Consider the following 25,002-nt stretch of genomic DNA (forward strand, 5'->3'; position numbering starts at 1 on the left):
TATCTGAGAATAGAAATCAGGTAGGCAAATATAATAGATTACCTTTTACAAAAATAGTAGTAGTCTTTAAGTATAGAATACTGCTTAACTGTTGAAATGTAGGAAAAGTCAGCATTCTGTATGTTCAAGATATTAGTTTTTAATAGCAGCTGAATGATCCTATGGCAGGAACCACAGAACCTATTTTCTTGAAATAAAAAAAAAAATTAAAAAAAAAAATCCAAAGTTGTCCTTTCCCTCCCAGTGTCCTAGTGTAGAAAAGGGAAAGTTTCCTGTATTTCAAGCATTTCTTGAGTCTCGGCTGAGGGAAGGGCTTTCTGGCTGACAGGAGTATAAATAGAGTCTCAGGTAAGCCTGCGAAGGGTCATTCCACAGCAAACCCACACGTTTCTTCAATGGCAGTTAGCAGCTTCTCGTATAGCTTGTCATAGCTTTCATAAGGAGGAATGTCTATTCGGTTAAAGCTGTGGATAGAAGGTAGAAAAGTTTCAGCTTATCTGGAACTTCAGGCACCATCTAGCAAAAGTTCTGTTATGCTTCATTTAACGTACTTGAACAAATGACAAAGCAATACTTAATAAGGCAAACAGAACTTCACAGAAATAATAGCAATCTCTAGTTTTCACACCTTCACTACTGTGTAATGGACAGCATTTATTATGTCAGAAAAGGAGGGGAGGGGGAAAAAAAAAAATGCTCAAACTATAGAGACAGCAAATTGGTCTTAATCTATGTATCACAACAGAGACCTGAAAAGGTCTTACCAGGTGTGAGCTTTCGGCAAATTATTAGTGCTGGCATCAATCTGGTGTATTGTAAATAGTCGTGGGCCTGCAGCACCTGAAAATCCAGAAAAGAGCTCTACTACAGCTGTATTGCATAACATGAAATGTCTTTGTTGCGCTGCAACAATAAAAAAGTAACTAAAACCACAAAAAAGAGAAGCCATGCACAAAGCTGAAATCATCAACGGGCAGGAAAAAAATTAGAACAAACTCACAATGCCCATCAGACAGATTCCTCCCTCCACCCACCCACAGTACTGATGCAGTTAAAACCATTGAAAGATAAACAAGAACAAAGCATTGATAAGGAAAAATAAAACACTCTTTTTACACAATGCACTATGTAATTCTAACACTTTTATATTTAAACTCCTCTCTTCCTCCAGAACAAAACTTATGCAGCTGTATCTGTCCCCATTTTATAACTGGTCTTGAGTAGTGGCCAATTCCATTCAAATTCCATAGAAGAGTCACAATACCAACTTCTTATATAATTTTGTGAAATTTATCTCACTATACAGAGATTCCCTTAATCTCTCTGCTAAAGAAAAAAAGACTTCAGCACTGCAGTCTTTTAGACTTAGTATATGTTGAAGAATTCCGTAAAACTGGACTTCTTGCTTGCATAGACGCACATTTAAGAATATAATAATACACAGGGTCAGGCTTTCTCAGGGGGATTCTTTGCTGTCAAATAATAACGTGAGCTTGTTGTGCTGCATTAGTACAACTCTGTCTAAAACCTGACAACCTTCATGTTCAGATCTGTAGGAAAGCGGGCTGCATTTGTTCACAGAAGTATTTGTTTTGCTAGTATAGTCATACTAAAACTTGCAGCGCAGGTGAAGTTAAACTGGTATTACTTCCATTACCATCCTCCCAACAGCTCACTCCCCCGCAGTAACAGCATGCCCATTCATAGTAGGGTTGATACTACTCATAACTACTGACAGCTCCAGTTTGTCTCAACAAGTCCCTCCACCCTCTGCAATGTTACTTAAACACTTAAAGTACCCTACACTGCTTAAAGTAACCAGGGTCTTAAAAAAGGCAATGTTCCTGAGCTTCTAACGTGCCTGAACATTTTTAGGGGGCTTCTATCCGATGATGAAAAAGAAACAGATTTCTAGAGCAACTGGCTTTTGTATTGTGGTAGCTTTACCGTAGTATTTGCGTTCCACCTGTTAAATGGTTTATGAGCAACGTTTCCCCTGGGCAGTTTTCTCTCATCTTGTGAGAGAGTAAAATAGGGGAACTACCGTGTTGACAGAGCAGCACAGGTTGCAGCCAGAGCTCCTACAACAGAGACCCAGAGCTTCGACTGAGGGTCAGGAGACAGGTCGGTAATTAAGGTGATCGTCTGTGATGCCTGGGCCGCCTGTGATTACGTCACTCTTACAATAAAAGTAGTCAGCGTTGCGAAGCGCCTCTGCTGTCGGCGTCGCAAGAACACTGCATGTTGGTGTTCCTTTGTCCCAGAGCTGTACGGGCGATGAGGGCTTGTGAAAGATAGAAATTAAAAAACAGGCTTCTAGAGAAAACATAAGGAGAACCCCGCTAAGACCTCTGCTGGTCAGAACTTCTTGCCAGAGAAGCAAGTGTGTAACTGAAACAAAAGAACCATTTACAGCTGAATAACAAGGTAATAAACACACAAAAGGACTATTTGCGATTGTTACTCATCAGACCATTAAAAATCGCTCTCAAAAAGTCATAACCAGCCTCATTTTCAGCTAATGTTTCTGTGATGTGTCCTACTGCTTCCTCCAAGTACAGGCATTTACAGTTCCTCCTGGAGAAACGTTACCTTGTAATGCCTTGAAGCCCTGCAGAGGCACTCGGGACGAGCCGGTCACAAACTGGAGAAGTCGTGCTCTCCTCTCTTCATCGAAGAACTCCACAGCTTTCCAGAACCATTTCACGATGTTGCTGTCTGGGGTACAGTGTTTTAACCTAGTATTTGCCTTCCAGTCATTAACATCAATTTTTCCCAGTCCACAAATGATGAGCTGTAAATTTAAAATATAATAAAGTATTTCATCATTGATGAATATGAAAATAGTTTTGGAGCTAGCCAAATGATGAACATCTGATTTTGAAAAATTGATAGATTTTATACCAAGGGCAAATTATAACCTCTTGCTAATCTTAAGCCATGTAGAATTTTTTTTTTTTTTTTTTACATCTTACCTTTGTACACAATCCATTTTTCAAATGGCCTCAATTCAAATTTTTAAAAAATCAACCATTTCATAAGCTTATACGAAAGTGTCTTGACCTGTCAATTGAATAACAGAAGCACAGATTCTACCCATGTGTGAAAGCGCATGCATAATTCACGTTTGAACTCAATTTCTTCTGGAGCGTAGCTAAGTGTGTATGTAGTTTGGCTGGTTCGGCTCCAGACCTCCAAAAGTAATCTTGTTCTTGTCATACCATACATGTAATACAAATCAGACTTCTTTCCTCACAAAAAGCTTTCAGCACTTCTAAAATGGAGATCCACAATGGATCATTTTAAGCTCAACAGGGATACAATTATGAAGACATTTTCTTGTGACTAAGAACATTGGACCTTCCCCTTTCTTATTCTGCAGCTGCAAAATGATTCTGGGTTAACAGTATGGCTGGCTTGCTGTTGTTGAATGACAATATTCAGGATAAAAGAAGAGCAATCACTGACATTCTACTGCCATGAACAGAAGAAAGAATTAATAATTTACCTTGTGGACACTTTAGACGGCAAAAACAGCTCCACAGCCAACAGGCTGTATATTAGACTTCAGTTTTAAAACAAGCTTGGGATCTATGGGATTTGCCTTAAGAGGATATTGTTTGGATGCTGATCTTGACGTTTTGTAGCACATTTGTCAGTGACAGCACCAGACAGCACCTTTCTTTATGCTGTATTTACAGGGCCAGTTTAGTCTGGCATAACTCAGCTCTGCAAAACCACAGAGCTGCCTGACACCAAAGTCAGTGCAGCGCGCTGGAAGGGCTGGGAGCAAGTGGTGGGAGGTAGAAGGGAGAGACAGACTGTTTTCCTGGCGGCACTGAATTTAATATCGTGAAACTGCACTGTGGGAAATAGGCACCACCGCCTCTGCTGGAGTAACGCTCTGAAACAATCTGAGGTCACTGCAGATACTTCTCAGTAGGTTCAGCTGGGTTTTCAGGTATAGGAGAGGGTCTCCTCTTCTACCATCTCTGCAGTTGCTATGAAATATCGCCTTGAGAAACACTCTCGTAGCTCTCAGTGGAAGCTGCACGCAGTCTCAGTGACTGTGTGACCTGGTAACCCCTTATGCTAACTGTATTTCTTGTAATAGCACACCTGCAAACCCCTAAAGCACTGGGGATACAACTTCACATGTTACTCAGTCTCAGAAGAATGCCTCAGGCTTTTATTGTTATACTTGACGACATAACGTAACATTAGTGGACTGACCTCTAACTCTTTCTCATCAAATGTCTTCAGCAGATGTTGTGGGATTACTTCATTAAATCCCTTCTGTAGAGCCAGAAACTGAGCTTCAATTCCTCGTAAAAATCGCCAGTTTACATAAAGTCTGAAAGCAAGTGCAAATTGGTTTTGTGAAAGATGTATTCAAATACAATAAAGCTGCAATTTATCCAGCCAACACCCCACACACACACCTTACTGACAGGAACACACAAAACACCACTCTTGCGCTACCACTTAGAAAAAAAACCCCCAAGAACGTAACACTGTCAATTATTTCAAATAAGTAAAAGCTCCTCCCCAGCACAGGAAATGTAAAAAATTTTGGAAAAGATATTGATGTACCTGACATACTCCTTTTTGTTCTCCTCTGTCACGGGGATGCTTTTGCCATTGGGTTTCAGTTCATGTTGAATAATTTCCCCATATGCATTGTGTTCTACACAAAACGTATGGTCCAAGACTCCGGTGATATCATTCTCACTGGTGGAAAGAAATAAGCAAGTGAGACTCAGTGACAACATATTCCGCAAATATATTGCGGACATAATATATCTGACAGACATAGCAATTTAGTTTTTCAATAGTATTTCAAATTACTGCTTAGAAGTAAATAGTGAACATGTATTTTTGCTATGTTCTATTTTAAAACCATTATCAAATTTTCAGTGTTATATTTTAATAACATGTTACTGTTAGTATTAGGCAAAATTAATAAACAAAAAGTTATGAACAGAGCATTTTACAGCTCAGTAATCATTTATTCCCCACCCCCATCTGAATACCTGGAGCATGTTAAGCCTTTAAAGAAGCTGAACTGTGCAAATGAGATGTTTCTTAAATCTGCCTGAGCAGGAGATGAAAACATACTTAATTTCTTGTCAACTGGATTTAGGAACGTTATCACATGTTAACCAAGACAGAATTCTAACATTGTGAGATATAATACACAGTACATACAGTATCCAGACTAAGCTGTTATGAAGATCAGGGTCAACCAATTCCATATCATCCAAAGTAATTGGCTTCCCTAGCAACTGCTTATAGAAAGGCAATGTGAAGCCCCCATCGATATAGTGTCCGTGAAACACAGCCATCCCCATTATCCGTCCAACAAAATGGAAATATGATAAGTGTTCCTAGAATTGAAAGAAGAAACTAAGCCATTCAGCTAAAGACAACCTCCAGGTTATATCTGCTGAATATGAAATAAAATTTCAAAACAAAGAAAAGGAAAAAAAAACCCAACCAAAACCCCACACATATATCCAGAGCTTTTTGTTTTGTCTGTTCTTATACACAGCACACTTAGTATATTGCTTCCAGTCCAGAAGTCTTACTACTAAGAATCAAAATAAACTTAATTTCTCCCAAAGGAAACACAAATTGACATCTTACAGAAAATTAAGAACACATTTGAGAAGTTTCTTTGATCAGTACTAAAAAGAAATTATCGTATTATTGCACAAATTCAGTCTCTAGCAATGCTAATGTGAGAACTGGGTTCCTAAGTCTAGAACGCTCTCCAGATGTATTTAATTTCTAGTCACAAAATGATCATTTACAGAACTCGTGTTACCACTCATACCGGGTTGACTGCAGAGTCAGGGTTGATTTGCAGTGTGTAGATATCATCTCGGGAATATTGGAAGAGACCGTAATACGGATTCAACATTTCATGGGACAATAGGTAGAGCCACTCCCTGAAGAAAATAAAATAATTTATTGTACACTTTAGACAAATGCATTCCTACACTGAGAATCTTTTCAAAATAGTACGATTTTTTTAAATCTTACCGTTAAACACTGAAGTGAAAGAAGTTATCTCTGAACATGCTTAGCTAAGGCTGAAATCAGAATTATTTTTACTGGCTCAGTAACTGCACAGCACCTGACTGCTGACGTATTTCCCAGCTTTCCAAGATTTTTCTCCAGGTTACTTATTTCCAAGAGAGTTTCTGACTATGATTCTCCTTCACGCGTTACACACTACAACAAGACACTATGTATTCTATTGACTCTACTACAGAGACGCTCGAGTCAAAGCTTTTAATATAAACCGTCTTCAGGTAATGGATATATTTAGTCAGAGTTTTAGTTGCATGTTCACAAATCAGTAAATAATAGTCTAAGAATTGGGAAAACCATAATACATTCTAGCTTGGTCTTCCTGTAGTCATGTATGGAAGATGCCAAAGGCTCCACAGCATGCAAACTAGAAACAAAAGCCATGCTGAAAAGCACTAGCAGATACTTCAGAAAACGGTGCACAATAACATCTGTAGCTTCTTTGTTTTGAACACTATTATTATCGTCAAACAATTAATAGTAATTGATTCAACAAGAATGTTTTACTAGTTACGGCTAATTAGCATGTTGAAATATTTAGGAATGGATGAAGTGAAAATTCTATTGGCCGTTTGCAAACCCATGAAGACACATGAAAGTTAACAGCGTAGGTCCCAGAGGTTACTTGCCATACAGCAACTACAGATGCAGAAGACGGGCTGTTTGGGAGCATCATCTGTACTTTAAAATCAATACTAATGTTAAAAAAATGCAATGCAATGCAATGCAAAGCAAACAACGAATACTCCTAAATGAGTCAACACTCATTTAGAGAGACTAGACCCACATGCCACAGGTGGGGAATATTTTCGGTGAAGTAAACCAGCATCTGTACAATTGGCCTACTAACATTGTTTTAAAATGTGAAGAGTATCTTCACACAATCAATAAATGTCACTTTTTATAAGCACATTGAAAAATAACCTCAGATTATTGATAAGATTTTAGCTGCCTACTAACTGCTGGTTTTTAGTATTTTGCTTCAAACAGTAGTGAAAGTTTGGAACAAAGCATATTTTTTTGATCAAAGTTCTGCCACAAAGCTCAGTACTTAGTCGTATAAATTCTCAGATACCCAAGCTTTACTAACCAAAGAAAAACAGAGTAATTTCAATAGATACCAAAAGCCTGTCTCACAGATATGATAGACCTCTGATGCAATCTGTAAGATGCATTTTGATTTATTTCCAATAAGTTAGTTCTTTTTTGATGCATTTTTTCCTTTCAAAGACTATCTGAAAATACATATTCTTCTGACATACAATCTGTTACAGAAATAAATATAAATAAGAATAATGGAAAAAGAAACAGGGCTGATATAAGGCTGGTTTAGGATTCAAAGCATAGGTGTAGCTGGTGGGGTTGGGGTGTGGGGGGAAGAGACAGACAGACTGTTCACCTGGCAACACCTCCATAATCAAGGCCTTCCTCGCCACGAAATTTTATCATTAATCGTTTCCACAGGTCTTTTGGCCTCATCTTCATGACTTGCCTGTAGGACTCCTGTAAACACATAACACTTTCTTTTATTAACTGCTATTTACAGACAAGAAGCTACTACTGTTTATTAGAAATGAAGGTAGTCTCAGACTCTTGAATCTGAAGGGGGTACTATTTTCATAGATACTAACCGGTTTCTTGAATCACAGACTTACTTAGTTTTCTACAAATGTGGTAACACTTGTCAAATAAAACAGATAGGTAAGAAGAATCACCTTCCCTTAAATTTCCAGAGGCGTACAGTGATTAGAACATTCTCTCTCTCATTCTCACATAACTTATTAAAAATTAAAATTTCTGTCAGTAAAATTTTGTTTCGCATAAAGGCTCACGATTTTTGCAGTATGAAAAGCCAACGGTGGAGCTTCTACTCTGGGTGTAACACATGTGCAAACCTTCATCTTAAGAACAGAAGCGTCACTGCCATCCCTGTAAATCTACCAAATTATTCCTCTATCACTAAGACTTCACCAAGAAAACACAAAAGCAAGCTGAAAGAGGCAAAACAAATGCTAATTTTAAAAAAGAAATTAAACAAAAAAGGTCTAGTTTTTATTTACATCCAGTATTGGTGCCCCAGTCTTTGGCTTTGCAGGACAGAAGAGGGAGGTGCTCCTGGCACCCAGCACGCTCAACTTAGTTTTCAGAACAAGAACCTAATAATTTTCACTGCTGTAGAGCAGCCTTTCCTCCCTTTCTTTTTTAGCTGATTATGAAGTGATTTGACTGTCTCCAAAGGGAAGACCAACACAAATCTTTCTTGGCTGGAAAAAACTGTTGACAACACAGTGGGGCTATCAAGTTTGTGGGTGGGGTAAAAATGCAACAGGGGTGGGTGGGATGGGTGATAAAGTTCTCAAGAAGACAGACTGTTCTCCAGAAAAAGCCAATGACTTGTAACAGTGTTTAATCAATTCAGCAGAATTATTCTGAATAATGTCAAAAAATAAAATTCAGGTATCCCACTGTGGGCATCTCTGGTCATTCAGAAGCCTAGACAATTCACAAAATTGGTCTGATTCGGGGGGGGACCAAAAAAAAAAAAAAAAAATCAACCAGAATTGAGATAGATGCTAAGTAATCCAAACTCCAAAGATGAAAGCCAATCAACAGTGATTTTATTTAAGTTACAATAGATGGAAGATCATTAATAATCGTTTGGTTTTAAATTCGTAACAGACATTAGCGTTCTTATACTCGAGGAAGAAGTGAGACAGTATCTTCAAATACATGAAGTGCTTGGACTCCTTCCTCTGTCTCTGACACAGTCTGTACATATCAAGCCACAGGGACAGCTTTCCTCGTTTTTCTTCTCTACAGCATAAATACATCTACTTTAAGTACACAACTGTTCTTAACACCCTTTGAAATGCTTCCTCTTCCCATTCGCCACCAGTAAAATTCCAGCTTTATCTCCGGACTTCAAGAGTTCATCTAACTGAATGACTTCTTTAGACCATTATGAACAACCCTCCTCCCCTTCCCTCAATGGTAAGAAATGGGTCAAATTCTCAAATTACCTCAAAAATCTCTTCCCTGGAGACCTCAATACGACAATGGCCAGCTTGAGGTTGCTGCTGTGACAGCTCTTGCCTCAGGATCTTGAGTTTCTGCACTAGGTCTCGCTTGTACCTTGGCACAGTCAGACACTCTGCCTCATCTGGAAGCTGACACAGGGACACTACCTGCTGCTGCTGCTGGTGTTGCTGATCTTTAAGTTGATTCTGGCGGCTAGAAATAAACACAGCTGTTTGCAGATATTCAAGTCATACGTCCCCTATTTTCTTCAGATGTTTCTTAAAGGTTAAGTCTGTGTAACTAAACTACTTTCAATTTACTATGATTATTACTGTGATTACGCTAAAGATGTCCGGGTCCAGTAAAAAATAAATTCAGAGAGATTTTATCCTGACTAAAGACATATGCTTCTGTCTTTCTTGGCAACTATCAGTTGTTTTTAGGGTTTGTTATTTCTATTAGTACTCTACAGAGTATGTAAAAGGTTACAGCACTATATAATAAGGTATTATCCATACAATTTTACTACTAAGCTGCTGACACTGAATTTCTCAGATACCATTTCAATATTTCCTTTGCGTGTTTTGCCTTCCTCCATTTTAGAATTCAGGGATCTGCCAAACACTATTCCTCTAATCTACAGTCAATACCATAGTCTGTTTTAAATGGCTTGTCTGAAAACGAGTAAGCTTACAAAAAGATGTTTGTACTGGCAGCTTGGCAAGGACCTTGTCCCTTGTACCTGGCCTAGTCTGGACCACAGGAATGTAGGAGTTCACATGTAACTAATTGGCACAGATAAACAAGTATTTTTACTAGCAATTCTGAGAGATTTTGCAAATCTAACTTCTTACTAGGAAAAGTAAATCGTGTTGCAGAGAAGTCCTCTCTTGCATCGTTTCTTGTACACAGTACGTGGATATTTTTATAGCTTTTTAGTACGGCATTTCCAAACAACACAGGGTAAAGGCTGTATTTTACCTAAACCATGGCAAGAACATCTCTGTGTGGAACACATGAGAATACCCTAAATTTACGGGATAAATAAGGAAGGTTACAATTCAGAATGTTTTCCAGTAGAATGTTAAGAAATTGGGGTTTTTTCAACATTAAAAACAAACAAAAAAAATTAGATGGAACAAAACACAGTTTTAATATATTTTAAGATTTCATCCTGTTGTCTGTTTTGAAACGAGGTCTCCTAGAAGGCTGTCCTGGCCAACCAAAATTCACCTCCAGCAGGCTTTTGCCACAGGAACATTCAGACTTGGCAATTAAAAAAGGGGTAGAGGAGTTCCCAGTTTGCCTTGTGGTTCTGACAGCTTATTCTGTTATTTGCAAACCTTCTAATTTAAAGCAATTTTGCACAAATCACCCCACAAGGGAAACTAACACCAGGTGACCAGGCAATCTTTATCAGTACTCTTACAAGCCTAACATTTAGAAACGCCTGCAATGGCACACACTGTAGATCACTTCAGCAGTAACTCAAAGCTTAATATTAATAAATAAGAATACCTCTTTACTCCTGGGCTCTAAGGAGGGAGTAATGCACAGAAATCCTACTTTGTTACTATGCCCTGGGATGCAGAACTGCAGAAGTTAGCTTAATGGATTTTGTTAGGTTCACTGTGTTTTGTTGTTTGCTTATGTTACTTTTTAAACTTTTATTCTTAACCTGATCGCATTGGTCTTCCAATAAACTACAGTTATTTTAAGTCATTCTTGAGAAACCAAGTCATTACAATAATTTAGAGACATACACTTGATGTGGTTCCAGAACATGGCTCTGTCATTTGTGCTACATGCATGGTACTTTCTTTTCACTTGTGATTAGTTTTAAATATGAATCTCACATAAACTGTATTTACAGTTTACAGTTTAATTTAGTATACAAATTAAAGCAAAATCATTCTTTCTTCTATCTTCTGAACTTTCTAATTCTACAAGGATGAGCATGTGAAAGTATTTCTCGTATATGCCTACCAGAGGAGGTCATAATTATATACTAAAGTAAGCATACGTTCATACTACCTTTAATAGTACGGAAGACACAGTCCCCTAAACACAAGGCTAGCCAATGTCAGTCTTAAAGAAAATGTAATCTTAAAGAAAATATAATCTCTAAAACGAGCATGAACTTAAAAACTATGCATCAAACTAAACCAATCTAAAATAGGGCAGTACTAGGAGGAGCAAAATAAAATGCCATCCTCCATATTACACTAAAAAAATTCAGTGTGGTATTATCTAAACAATCTGCAATGCTTAAAGTAATTAAATCTAATTTCTTAGTATGTTTTCACAGCTGAATGACTATGCTTGATTCTGTACAGTGGATATAGCTAAGTACTTTTCAGGTGCCGTAACTATCAAAACCTACCGTGAACTTTTGGCCAATATTTTAAAACAGAACTGGGTAACAAGTTTGATTATTTTTATAACTTATAATGTCATCACTGGAAGAACAAACTGCTTTACTCAGCTCGACAGAAAAGTCAGTATCACCGAGAGTAAATTTTTTATTGTGCCTTTAAACCTAAAACTCTATCACACCCCCATCACACCCAAACACTAAACTTATTTCTCAGATAATTTACAAAATGACAGGCCTAAGGCAAACTACTTCTTATTTGTTCTTAAAAAAAAAAAAAAAAAAGAGAGGTGGGTCTAGGGCAGGGAACGCTTTCACATATCCTGTTTGGTGCAATAAAAGAATAAACACCAGAAAAGATTTATCAGGCAGCAGACTTTGCTGATGACACTGTTGGTTGAATTTCTGAAATCCTTCCCTAATGAAAGACAGATGTACAAACGAAAAACTTAAGCACGCTGTAGTAGTACTTTAAGTTGAAAGAAATGCAAAATGGTTCTGTGATTCTGGAACTTGAAAGTCAAATTGGATTTTCCAGATAGAAAGCTAGCTATGTATTTGTCCTCCATAATACATGCAGAACTAGACACTATGACCCTATTGCCATTTAAAAATAAACCTGCCTGTCAAGGACAATTTTTCAAATATAGTCCAGTTAATTGAATTTTCTACAGTTTAAGAATTGTACTGTTGTAGCTAAGAGGGTCTGAAGTTATTCTTTGGGTAAAATATCTGAACTTTTTTGTGTACTGAACATAAAACATGCTCCTCCATGGAGCTCCTCCAACACGCTCCCCTGTAAGTTTGTTGTTTTATTTTCTTTTCAAGATCATGTTAATTGGAAACTAATAATCTAAAATAATCTAAATTTAGTAGTGATTTCTCTTTTTTTTTTTTACATTAAAAAAAAAAGTGTCTGGGCGATGGGAGCTCCCTGAAGTTCTGTAAGATACACGTATATAACCAATGATTTCTCTAAACAAAATATTTATTTGTCAATATTTAGACTTCTCCCTCTTGGGATATTAAGTTCAAATGTGTATTGGGCAAAGGCTAGCCAGCTTTTATGTATTACACAAAGGATATGTTGACCTCCTGGATATTACTTTCCATTCCTCGGTTTTGTCTTTCCAGTGCTTGTTCCCATTATTCTTTCCTTCAGTTTTTCTTCCCAATGATTCACTTCCTTAAAAGCACTGTTCCTCCTACTTACTCCTTGCCCAGGGCTGCACGGCTTTCTAGCTAACCAACTCTTCATTGTTTCTTCCACTTAACACCTACTCAATACTTTACAGGTGTTTCCCAAGAGTATCAAAAGGTGTTAGGAGAAGAAACAATAGTCAAACTCCCAAATAGCTTGGTCAAAACAGATAGCTATGTCTACACAAAAAAGAAACGTTTGTTTACTTTTTGGTTTCCATTTATAGTAGAAAATTCCCCAGTGTGAAATGAGTGCCTAGAGAATAAAAAAATGAGCCAGAATTATTTTAAGTATCCCCTTTTCTTTTAAAAAGTGGAATATGAAAATGTGAGATCAAAACACTTAAGGAAAAAATAGAAAAAAACAGTTCCTATTTTATTTTATTATTTTTGTTAAAAATCTGAGTTAAATTATTGGGGTCTTATTTTGAGAACTCAACTAGTCTTACTCTAAAACTAGAGGTAGGAACTCAATCATTTCTCCTTTATTCCAGGAGAATAGTTGGGCACTTGTGCACCCTTGCCTCTCGTCAGTGTTTCACACCAGTGGCTATTGACTGTAACCTCATATTTTAAAACAAGTTCTCCACAATTGAAAGTAGTACGGTGTATAAAGAAAAGGAAAGAAAGTGTCTCTCTTACAGTTAGAAAAAATTCTATGGGCCAATCTTTTCCAGTGGACAGCACTTGCTTCCCCCCCTGCATCACAATAGCCACATTCCTGCCTAACTACTGCTAAAGATTTTTTTTTTTCCCCAAGAACAATCAAACCTGTCATCTTTGCTATGTAACAGAGTAAGTTGGTAGGGTGTTAAAGAACACCACTACTATACTTTAAATGCTACTAAATGGCAGAATATATCTTGATATAAAATCTAGCACCCCTCAAGAGCCACTTTCTTTCCTCTATTACACTCAACATGTGCCAGAGACTTTAGACTTACTTTAAGACTAAATGCAAGTTAGCAGATAGACGTGGATCTGTAAACTGCGTTGTCCTGTTGTTATGGTCAACAAAATAAACTCTGCCTGTTGCTGTATTTCGGATCTCCCATCCAGGAGGCAGTGGACCAAGCTCTTCACAATTGATGTTGCTAAGATCCCTGTGAAAACAAATATAAAATGAAAAATACCTCAGCATTTGGCCTCTGAGCCAAACTAGCGTAAATGTAACAGAACAATTCCATGAAGTCTGAGAAAATGTATTGTTTCAGAAACTCGATCTGTTCAGCTGGAATCTCTACTCCCAAGGTACAAGCCCACCAAAGAAAAAACACACACCCCAGAACACATGCCGTAGGGAAAAAAAATTCTTATCAAATAACCTTCATTTTTACAAACTAACTTCAGATGTTAAACTAATACAGGCTTAAAACAAAAATAAAGACCATTGCCATATTTGCCAAAATGGAACTGCAGTTCTACACCAATTCTGACAGAAAATACTTTTAAAACAACAATTAGTCATGTAAGGAACTCTGAATCACACTTTAAAAACTCCTACAAAACAAAACTATATTTCTGAAGAGTTATACTTTCCATGACGAATTACGCATGGGATATGTGTGTATGCCACAGGCAGTTTTGCCCCCAAACCCCAAATGCTAGTGGGAAGCAGGCATCTCTCTAACAAAGTATTTCAAATAAAATATTAAACGAACAATGACTCAGCTCTGCACTGAGCAATGCAGAGATAGCTTAATGGGTCTCAAGAAAATTCTGCTGAAATTAGGAAAATGTAGGTTCATTCCAGAGGTTCCCTGAAAACAAATACTAGTCTTCAAAAATGTACAACTACTGATTTTTCATGTACATAATTCACACCTCAGACACCTCACACTGTCAAGTGCAGCCCTTTTCAAAGGCGTTAAGTCTTCAGATCTCCCAGTATGATGTGAGCTGAGGGGAGGAAAGAGCCGTGGGGTAGAATGGCTAAAAAGATGCTGTCTGCAGGGACTCAAAAGGCTGAGAAGCCACTGATGGAAATGCAAGGCTCTGGGACTGAACTGCTAATATTACCCATATACACACTGCTGCTGAACTGTAGGGCTGATTTTTATTAACTAAATGACTGGGGCATATTAGTGTAAAAACACAGTATTCCTTAGAAATGACATAAACTCTATCCTCATGCAAACAGCCAGTTTTGTTCTCAGAGACACTCGTGCCGTTTCTGTTGCCACACCTAAGAGCAGTGCTAACTTCGATTCTGCACAAAACTAATACACTGCAAACTTAAGGACTAGATCTTAATATAATTTTTTTAAAGAAATCTAGTTTCTAGCTTTGTATAATACACAAGTCATGGGAACAAATAATTCCTAATGCACAACTGCCAGCTGTATCCCACTCAAGTATACAGATAATACAACAAAGCAAATTATATTCTTGTAACACAAGCGTAGTAATAAAAACAAAAGCATCATTCGAAAATGCAGCGAACTTATGGCCATGAAGTGCTTCATCCTTCCTAGGATATCCAAAATCCACTTCTATGGGAACGAACACCAGCAGCAACTGACAAAGTTGCTACAATTCTCCTAAATGCCAACACTGGCTGCCAATTTCAAACTACAGGCACCACTTCACACCACCATCCACAGGCTTCAGGAGGCAATAATTTTCAACAGGATTTCTTGGGATTTTTAAAGAACAATCAGAAGCTAGCAATAATTTCCGTTATCCTTCTTTCCTTTCAAACACATCAGAAATAATCATGTGTACAATCATGTACAATATGTACACGTGTGTATTGTGTAAATAAAGACACTCAACTAAAAGGACACTTAAGATTTATTTTCTCCTAAGTGTCTTCTGCAATAGAAAAACAGTTTGGGTACTTTAATCACAGGTCAGTCTCTCTCAGTTTGCCCCTCTCCCCCAAATTCTTTCCCATTTATATGCTGCTAATGAGATGCTTGAAAGCATGTATGATTGCTTTAGGAATATCTGTGTTAGATCATTATAAAGAAAATAAATACTAATTTCTGCTCTGTAGCAGGAAACCTGCTGTAAAAAAGCTTGTGCATTTTTAGACGTTTGCTACTATACTCAAATGGAAACAAATTTTTTTTTTTTTTCCCCCCCTTCCTTTTTTAAAAAGGCCCAACATCCTGGCACTTCAAACACAGCTCACCATTTCAGCTTCCAGGCTTTTTATAACCCAGTGTCTCCAATTAGTTTCTTCGAGATGTACCAAGTTTCCCATTCCTTGAGTAAATTATATTTGGTAGTCTGAACATAGGACAATAATTCTCACAGACAAGTAAATTTAAGCTAATTTGATGATGAGACTGTAGTTCACTATAAATACTTTGTCTCAACATACAAAGGGCATCCACTAGATCTTCCAGGTTTTCCCCTTTTTCTGCTCCTCTGGCTAAAATGATCACATTTGTGTAGCCTATTTGTCACATTTGTTCTTCATAAATATATGTTGCTAAATTCTCAGGTCTTCTTTACTTCCAGAGCCTGAATTAAAAACCCAAACTAATCTGGTTTTCACTGAAGTATCTCAGTAAATCTAGATTTTTGGACGTGCTCAGAACCCTCTTTTTGTTTCACTATTTTGCAGAGTATTAAAACCTGGACTTGGCTGTCATTCATATGCAAGATCTAGATTCAGTTAACTATATCTATGTTCAAAACACCACTGTAATTTGTTTCTTGATTCTCCATCTTTGCATTAAAATAACAATTGTAAGAACTGAGGAAGAGAGACTAATTTATTTTGATGACTTGTTAAAATGATATCTTAGGGATCAAGAGTCAGAAATACAGGACCAGACAGAAAACTGAGAACAGTACTGGATAAACTATTTTGATTTGACACCTTAAGGTTACTTTCATCGCTTTCTTACCTAGGTACTCTTGGATCGTGCCACGTGCTAACACCAGTCTGAGTGTGCAGAAAATAGACCTGACCTTGCTGAGTTGTCCTTTGCTCTGTGAAATCAAGATTAATTAATAACTGTAAGAATAAAAAATGCAATTAGAACAAAGATAACAAAGACTGATTTCCCCAAACTAAGGAATCAAAAGGATCTTACATACAAGGAGAAGAGACAACCCCATTTTCCCAGTTTCTTGGGAGATCTACAATTAAAAAAAAAATTTACATACCATATCCTTCAGGTAAATCGGGAGGAGTGTGCAAGTGTGTCCTGCTCATGTAATTTCTGTGCCTCTGTGACCTGACTCTCCTCTCTGCCAGCCGGGGATCCGACGACTGCCCGCAGGTTGCGCCATTTGTTCCTGTAATTGGAGTGTTCTCGTCCACAAAACAGCTCAGCGGTCTGCCTGGACTGGAGTATTCAGATGCCGGCCTGTGGGGAAAAAACGTGAAAATTGCATTGCTGGCGGGGCACAGGGCTACATGACACACTTTACAGAAGCTTCATCTAAGGGCTCTTGGGAAATCTTTGGGAATGGCAGAACTGAGCAGTTGACTTGCCGAGCAGGATACCTCAACGATGGGCGGAAAACTTCTGTTCTGCGCTCACTGGCTCATCCCAGAATAATTAGTAAACCCCCTCACCTACCTTAGGGTCTGACCTGACACTTAGTATACGATGCTACAAGGTCAAGATCATATCAAACGCTCACGTGAGCAGTTCCCACCTTGAACAGAGTGCTGAGAGTAAAATTTTCTTTTTTCTTAAGTGAGCAGCATACAGCCCAAACTTTCTTGCCTTGCCTCCATAGGGCTGAGGAAGTGGTCAGGCCTTGTTATTCCCTCTAATTTTTAAGGATGGTTATTAGGCAAGGATGGTGCAAAAGGGCTAAGTAAGATAAAACCCGTCTGCTCTTGAGAGCTTGACTGCAAGAGGAAACAATGAATTACGTGGTTTCATCTCTCAATGCTGCTTTCAAAAGCATTTAAAATGGGTGAAAAGGGGATTGATAAGGATGCAGGAAATCCCAGAAACAAATTATGTATTTTGCACTTGGTTTTCTACTGTAAATATGTCTAGAGCTTAGAACAGCTATTTTAACATACCAGGAAAAATACAGATAGATAAGTTAAAAAGCTGTTCAGTACCTCACTCACTTCAAAACTGCAAATACTTATCAGAGCTGGCAGTGTTAACAATACAGATTATTTTAAGTCAAATATATCCACACAGAGACTGGAATAATATTTGAGGATGAAGGAAGACAGTCTGCAGGCACAGACGGTCTGTGGAAGCGTCTGAAAAACATGCAGACACTGTCTACAATTCAGGTAACAGCAAAACTGGTTTGAGAAACTCCTTGCAACACCCATCTGTTGTTATCAGAAAAGGTGATCATAATGATTTTGAAACGTGCTCTGTAACAATCAGCTTTAAAAGTTCTGGATTACATGGTCATAGCATGTACATAGACAACATCTGTCAGAGATTCAGGATCTCTTTTCTTCATCTCTTACAATGTCCACGCAATGTATGTGTGTGATATAATGATATAATGTCTGTATTTATAGAGCTCTACCATAGCAGCTCTACAAGAAAATGAAGGTTCTAGCATTAGGGGTGGGGGGGAACAACCTAGTTAGAACGATTCTTCCAAGTTAAATTTTAGGAAGACTGAAGGAGTAAGTTGTTAGAGAAGAAAAGCATACACAGTTTGTAGAGTGACTTGGACGAATGCTGAACACCCCATTAGAGTCACTTAGAATCGCTTGTGCTCAGTGCTCCTAGTCAGAACGCAAACTTCATCATATGCACGTCTCCTAAATAATTTCTTACCGTGTTGGTCGCTCCCACTGAGTTGTTCGTGTAATATGATTTAAATACTGGATCCTTCCAGAAGCAGTCCTCCGCTCCTCCCACCTAGAATTCAGACATTCAGAGATAAGGCAATGAGTGGTATTTCCAGGAAACCAGGGCACAAAATGTTTCCAACATAAATGCCAACTCAGGAAGACTTACACTGTTATGAATCATGTTAGCTGAACAAGGTAACAGGAAACAACTGAAAGTTCAACTCAGAATTAATTTTACATACTCTTCCCTTGGAACCAGGCATATCATTAACAATATCACACCTTCATGTTCAGTAACTATCTGAATTCTAAATCCAAATAGCCATATAAAGCAGCTTATTAAACATGATGTTTTCCAGAATGCATTTAACTTTCTTGACCACTGATCCTAGAAAGTGCTTTCATAGTATCTTCATGCACTTGCTTTCATTAAAAAGTCACCTTCAAATAATATGACTTTTTAATTATTATTACTTTTGCACTCCAAAATACATGAGGCTATACAGCTAGCTTTGCAGTTACACAATTAAGTAAGCAATATTTATACACGGAACATTTTGAAGTGAAAATTTAAAAGCATGTACAAAATGTTTTTGACTTCTCCAGACTCCAAATTAACAAAAAAATGCTGTTTAGGACTTAGATGATAATTTACGTTTTAAAATTAATCAGCTGAAAAAAATCAGTTTCTCCTGTCTTTACCTGCCAAGAATCACATTCAGAAGGTCTGCTTTTGCTCTGAAAAAGTTGATGACAGCACCAGAACCTAAAACTGAGCATTTTTCTGTATTCACAAAACTGTTTTAGGTGTTAATGATGTCATTAACTCTCATAGGGACAAACCAAAATCCTAAACCCAGCCTTTGGCAGGTAAATACAGCAAGAACTCAGGCCCCATTACCTTTTCCAATCATGTTTTCTTCACCATGATTTATATGGAAGAAAAAGTGATGCATTTTTATAATAGTGTATACCTCTGCACAGCACTGTAGAAGACAGCCAGGCCCGTGTGTTCGCTACCTTGCTACAAAACCGCTATATGGATGAAGTCAGTTTGCTGGCTGTGATTTAACATTAGTTTATCTGTTCTATAATTTGAAAGACACATATTTTCTTAGACAAGTATATTTTTAAATGCATTTATACCCTTATATGCCACCTTCCATTTTCCAAGAACGGACAAGTGTCAAACTGTTCTGTGTAGCCTGGCTGGCTTATCTCCTGCTCCTAAATTAAAAACTGCAGAACACTTGAGTGCAAGAATAAAAATAAATTAACCTATTTGTACACTGACTTCTCATTACTGCAAAAGACTGTTGTATGAGCTGTATTTGTATTTACATCACAGTGATGTCAGCTTACCCATCTGGTAAATCGTTATCAAATAACCGACTGCAATCCACAACTTGTCCTCCTGTGCCTATTCGGTCTCTGGACTGAAGACTTACTATTAAGATAATAAAAGAATTATTAAAGATATGACATCTAGATGCAAATTACAGTTATATTTGAAAGAGAAATGTTATAACTTGAAGGACTAAGCTGAATGTTCTGGATATTTTTTTCCCTTCCCACAAACCTAAGAAAGTTATACAGAAACAGTGTATGTTTTCATACACATAATTCTCTACATATTACTTCAAAAAGCTAGCTTGAAGAATATGAAGGCAAGTTAAGGCAGAAAAAGAAGTTAACTCTGAAGCTGTTATTAACTTTTCTCCGTATGAGACGGCCTGTGACACAGCAGAGCTGCGTGGCTCATCTGGCGGCAGCAGGGCGGCTAACCTCACACACGGCTGGGAGAGCAAGCGGGACGGTGCTAGTGCCAGGCTTGCACTGCTGATGGGACAACTGCTAACAGAGACCTAAAATAAGAAATTCCTGTATGTTTTTGACTCCTCCTTATGTATTTTGCATGTACATGGGATTCAACACACACGTACACGCACGCACACACAAAACCAGGCAAAACTTAACTACTAGAAGCACAACACATTTGGTTTATTAGCTACTTTCAAACACCAGTGGTAAGAAGTTAAATGCAACTCTCACACAAAGCAGTGCTCAGCACCCCGAAAAGCCCTTACAGCCCTCAGCAAAACTGTGTTACTTTTTTTTTAATTTAACTTTTATTTTTTTACATGTTTCATTGTAATGGATATTTATGCCTGAAGCTTTTGTACTACAAATATGAAAACAAAGATTTTTTGGGCAGCTTTTGTTCCCAATATCATAATTTGCAAGTGTCCAATCTGATAATTTATGACACTTGTTTTCCTGTGGGGTTGGGGGTTTTTTTGATGTTTTGTTTTGCCTTTAACAATAACACGATTACTTAAAAAGCTAGATACGTGCTATGGCACACATTTCTTGAGGTGGCACTACTGTACCTCTGGACAGCTGTCTTCAAGTCCTATGAATTGAAATAAATTTACAGACCTTAATCTAGACACAACCACACTTTTGTCAACATCAAAGTTACACAAAGATGTAGTAGTACTGGCAATTTTTGCCAAAGAGTCCAAATTTTCAACAACAACTTGTTTTGAAGCTTAGGATTTTGGGCTTTCAATAGAACAACCCAGAGCGCCTTGCAGTTCCTGCTTGCTTTATTCCTAATCAATATTAACAGCCAGTCTTCCATGAACCCTAACATTACAAAGCAACTTCTTACAGTGAAAGACACCTTAAATTTAATTTCAACCAAAACAGAATTGTAGATGGTCTATTTATTCTGCAACAAACCCACACATTACAAGTTCACATTGTTGCATGTAGGCAAGGTTTGGCAAGCAATACACACAGACGAAAATGAAACTAAACAAAGGCAATTACCTCCTCTTTGCCTATGTGAGGACCAAAATTTGTGCACGGCTTCATTTTGTAATGAGTAAGGACTCATATTTTCTGCACCGCCACATCAGAAATAAAATGGTGGCACAGAAGAGAGCTGCAAGATTAAGACACAGTTCAGGTGCCCTTTGCATCTACTACTCACAAGTGTCCCCTTTTCTTCCCCCCTTTGAAAATAACCCCAGGTATTTAAGATAAAGATCCCCTTGCTCCCTGTCCCAAATTATAAAGGCCTACCCACTATGCACTTGCTTTGTATGCTTATCATCTGCTGAAGGTATCAATTACGTTTTAATATTGTTTCCCAATCTTGCATAGCCTCTTAATTAAAGCCAGTTTATCACTAGAAGGACTGAGAATATATTTGTAACTTGTTCTATCTTCTTACTTATTTTTAAGCAAGATTTCTCCATCATGTAACTACTGCAGCAAAATTATCTAGTTTTACTCCTTCACCCATTCAACAAAATTGCATTAGTGAAGAAAGAGTAAAATAAAAGGAGATCAATAACGACAATTTCAATTTCAAAAAAAGACAGGAGTCTCTGGAATCTCAGCAAGGATGCATTAAATTAAAACACGGCCATGACGGAGGAAACCTGACCTTTCTGATGATATCAGCACAAAGCAGAACATACAGATTGTTCTCAGTCTGCGCTGTAACCTGACAAGCTGTGTTTTTTCTAGGTTCAATGCATGATCCAACAGGTCCTGCTAATTAGACACAGCCCCAGCAGCATGCCAAAAGAGCTGAAGCTGCTTCAGCTATACCGCTTTCCATAATCACATCAGGTTAAGCCAACTGGTCAGTCTAGTTTATGCCCACACTGCTGACTAGTTATCTCAGACAACTAGTTCTCTCTGAAGTGTATTTGCCAGGCCCACACCGCACAGTATTTGCCCCAGGCTTCCCATCTGGCATCCAAATAGCCTTGTCACCTTTCTGCTTTGGGGTGGGGTTTTTTTTTTCCCGCTTGTTTAATTAATGCTAGCATTCTCAAGTCATGATGACAAGGATGCATGTTGCATACTCTGGAGGGCAGCATGAGAGCACATCATGGTGTGAGGGTACGGTCCCTGCTAGTGTCATGCCCGAAGGACTGCTGTGGGCAGAGTGGATCTCTGCTGCCTGGAGCAGACCCCGAACAAGCTCTCCGATCAGCGGAGCTCAGCTTCCTTTTAAAAGGAACCCCACAAACAAAGCTAGGTGCATACAGCATGGATGATCAGGGGACCAGTACACCAGAGCAAAACCAAAAAGCAAACCAAACTGACAACACAATACACCCTAGAAAATTTACTATTTTATCCTTTACTCTTATGTGCAAGCTCACATAGAAAGTTTTAATATTCAAGAACGGTCTGAAGTGTCAGCAATGCACTTACAACTCCACATTTCTACCATCATTTGACTCCCCTGTGCCACCTCACTCTTATCTTAATACTGTGCAAACGCTTGCAGATCAGATGCTAGACAGATGGTTAAAGCAACATAAAGAGGTAAAGTCACAGGTATTATTCAACAGAGCACTTTGAGGAAAGCAAACAAATGCACTGAAGCCCTTATTTGCTGACTGGTATTTCAATAGTTTTCCCTGGCTGACAAAACAAGAATGTTGCTTGGATATTATTTGAACTAGGAACTGAACATAAAACTGAGCATGCAAATTCACTTTTCTTTTCCCCATGTCCAAATACTCTCATTAACATCTTGTCACAAAAATAAAGGCTCCTTATCCTGATCAACTTTTTTTGACTTCTTAAGTGACCTACTAGAACTTCTGCCTTCTGAAAAAACTTAACAATGCACCAAAAAGAGAGTCTTTGTGAAGTTGTATGTGGATGCTTGCTTTTCAATTTGCCAGCTTCTTTTTAGTTCTTAAGTTATTTAAGGTTTATGAGTTAGCAAAATGACAAAGCACAGTTACCGAGATTGGTGACAAACTTGTTAATAACCCGTGAAAATACAAAATGAATTGATCAAGCCATCCCAGACAGCAACTCATTCCTGTTAAGCAGGACATTTTACCATTTTGCAAAACGTACAGGAAGCACAGCTTTGCTGGAGCTCTCAATGGCCAAGAAATTTGCAGTCAGTTTTTCACAGGGAGTTCAGGCTCAAACTGTCACCATTCTTTACAGTGAAATTAAAAACTTTCTAAATAAAAATTCTGTATTATCCATGGTCTTATCTGTCCCAACACTTACAGTAATATTTGGGGGGTTGTGTTTTGGGTGGCTTTGGGGTGGTCTGGGTGTTTTGTTTTGTTGTTTGTTGTTTCGTTTGTTTTTTAGTTCTCTACATACACACTTCTAGCCTGAGGTCCAAAATGGCTCTGGCACTAGACACTGAATTGGAAAAAAAAAATTCAATACAGAAAACTGACATCTAGGAAGGGTATTTCTATAGCTACTATTAAGCTCCAAGAGAACTAAAAAATAAAACACCTTACTTACCTACTATCTGTCCTCTAACAGTATCATTGTCATTTGGCCCAAGCTTGCACAGATCCAATCTCTGATCTATGAAACAAGGACACAAAGCATAAGTCATACAATATTTTGCTGCCTTTGAAAGGCACGTTGAAGTACCATCAGAACAAAATTCAGCCTAGTGTAAGATAATTAAGGCTTCAAGAGTTGGGGGAAGGGAAGCAAAACTAAAAATCTTCAGCCAAGACTTCATTTTTAGTAATTTTACATCAGAAAACAATACTAGATTACTTTTGCTTTAACATTTTCCTACTTCACAAAGCTCTTTTGATGACTAGGAAATGACATTATCCTAGATTGGATGTCTAAAGTGATTGTAAGAAGTATTTTGAACTGTCTTCCCTTCTGAAGACCAGCCATTGTTATAATGCACTTCCAGTCCAACACTCATATTAGTGCAGCACAGAGCTAACCTCCAGCATCAATCCATGTGTTCCGCACTAAATAGGTGGAACTTTGTAAAATTGAGCAAAGTGCAATGCACTGAAGCACTGATCTAGTGACAAATATTTAAAAATGAGAACTTTGGTTATGCCTTTATCGCCAAGGAACCTGTTATTGAAGGTAAAATCACAATGCTTCTCTACCAGCATGTCACTTTTTTTTGTGGTTTTAAAACAAAGCACCACTTTTCCATCACAAACAGTGCACCAAATTTTGTACAGAAGTAAGCGGCATCCATTAGGATAATAAGAAAACAGCATCTCACATGTTAATTAACTTTTGAAAAAGTAAATACAAAGTGCTCAAAGTGTTGTAAAGCACTTAATATCTTATGGCAAAATTTACTAATTAATTTTGAAGGCCTACAATAATTTTTGAACTACAGATTCGGCTTCAAAATAGATTTACCCTTTTGTTTAAGTCTTAAGAATTCCATTTTTGAAGATAATAAAAAGGTAATTTGAAGGTAATTAGAATCTGTCTTCCTTTGGAATTCCAACACAGTAAGTTCAGTCTTGACCATCCACAGCGAGACTCCAACACTGACGTTACCACTGTCTATGGTAAGAGGGCAAAGGAGTTGAAAAGCCAAAGGTGAGCTACATTCTCTAACCTACTCGTGCTATCCTCAGCCACAAAACACCGTTGCAAACTATCCAATTGGAACATACAAGCTTTGTAAAAACCAACAAAAACCCAATTAACTGTCACTCTTCAAAAAGTCTGCACATGAAAGCTTGGTCTGAAAGAGAAGAAACTCTAGTCTTTAGCCTACTTA

The 25,002-nt window shown here is 37.9% G+C and overlaps 1 protein-coding gene across 1 annotated transcript in view; it reads right to left on the reverse strand.

Moving 5' to 3' along the window:
- Positions 1–364: 364 nt before the first annotated feature.
- SMURF2 (SMAD specific E3 ubiquitin protein ligase 2) overlaps positions 365–25,002 on the reverse strand; it is a 40,171-nt gene continuing 15,533 nt past the window's right edge. Inside the window, exons 5-19 of the mRNA XM_010281766.1 lie at positions 23,745–23,810; positions 19,797–19,881; positions 18,418–18,501; positions 16,811–17,013; positions 16,549–16,633; positions 13,633–13,791; positions 9,117–9,327; positions 7,496–7,599; positions 5,837–5,951; positions 5,209–5,387; positions 4,594–4,731; positions 4,234–4,354; positions 2,593–2,794; positions 765–840; positions 365–464 (exon numbers count right to left, since the gene is read on the reverse strand). Coding sequence (XP_010280068.1) covers positions 365–464; positions 765–840; positions 2,593–2,794; positions 4,234–4,354; positions 4,594–4,731; positions 5,209–5,387; positions 5,837–5,951; positions 7,496–7,599; positions 9,117–9,327; positions 13,633–13,791; positions 16,549–16,633; positions 16,811–17,013; positions 18,418–18,501; positions 19,797–19,881; positions 23,745–23,810 — 1,928 coding nt within the window. The remainder of the gene's footprint in view (positions 465–764; positions 841–2,592; positions 2,795–4,233; positions 4,355–4,593; positions 4,732–5,208; positions 5,388–5,836; positions 5,952–7,495; positions 7,600–9,116; positions 9,328–13,632; positions 13,792–16,548; positions 16,634–16,810; positions 17,014–18,417; positions 18,502–19,796; positions 19,882–23,744; positions 23,811–25,002) is intronic.

The sequence above is a fragment of the Phaethon lepturus genome, unplaced genomic scaffold (genome assembly GCF_000687285.1).
Source record: "Phaethon lepturus isolate BGI_N335 unplaced genomic scaffold, ASM68728v1 scaffold1212, whole genome shotgun sequence".
NCBI classification, from domain to species: Eukaryota; Metazoa; Chordata; class Aves; order Phaethontiformes; family Phaethontidae; genus Phaethon; species Phaethon lepturus.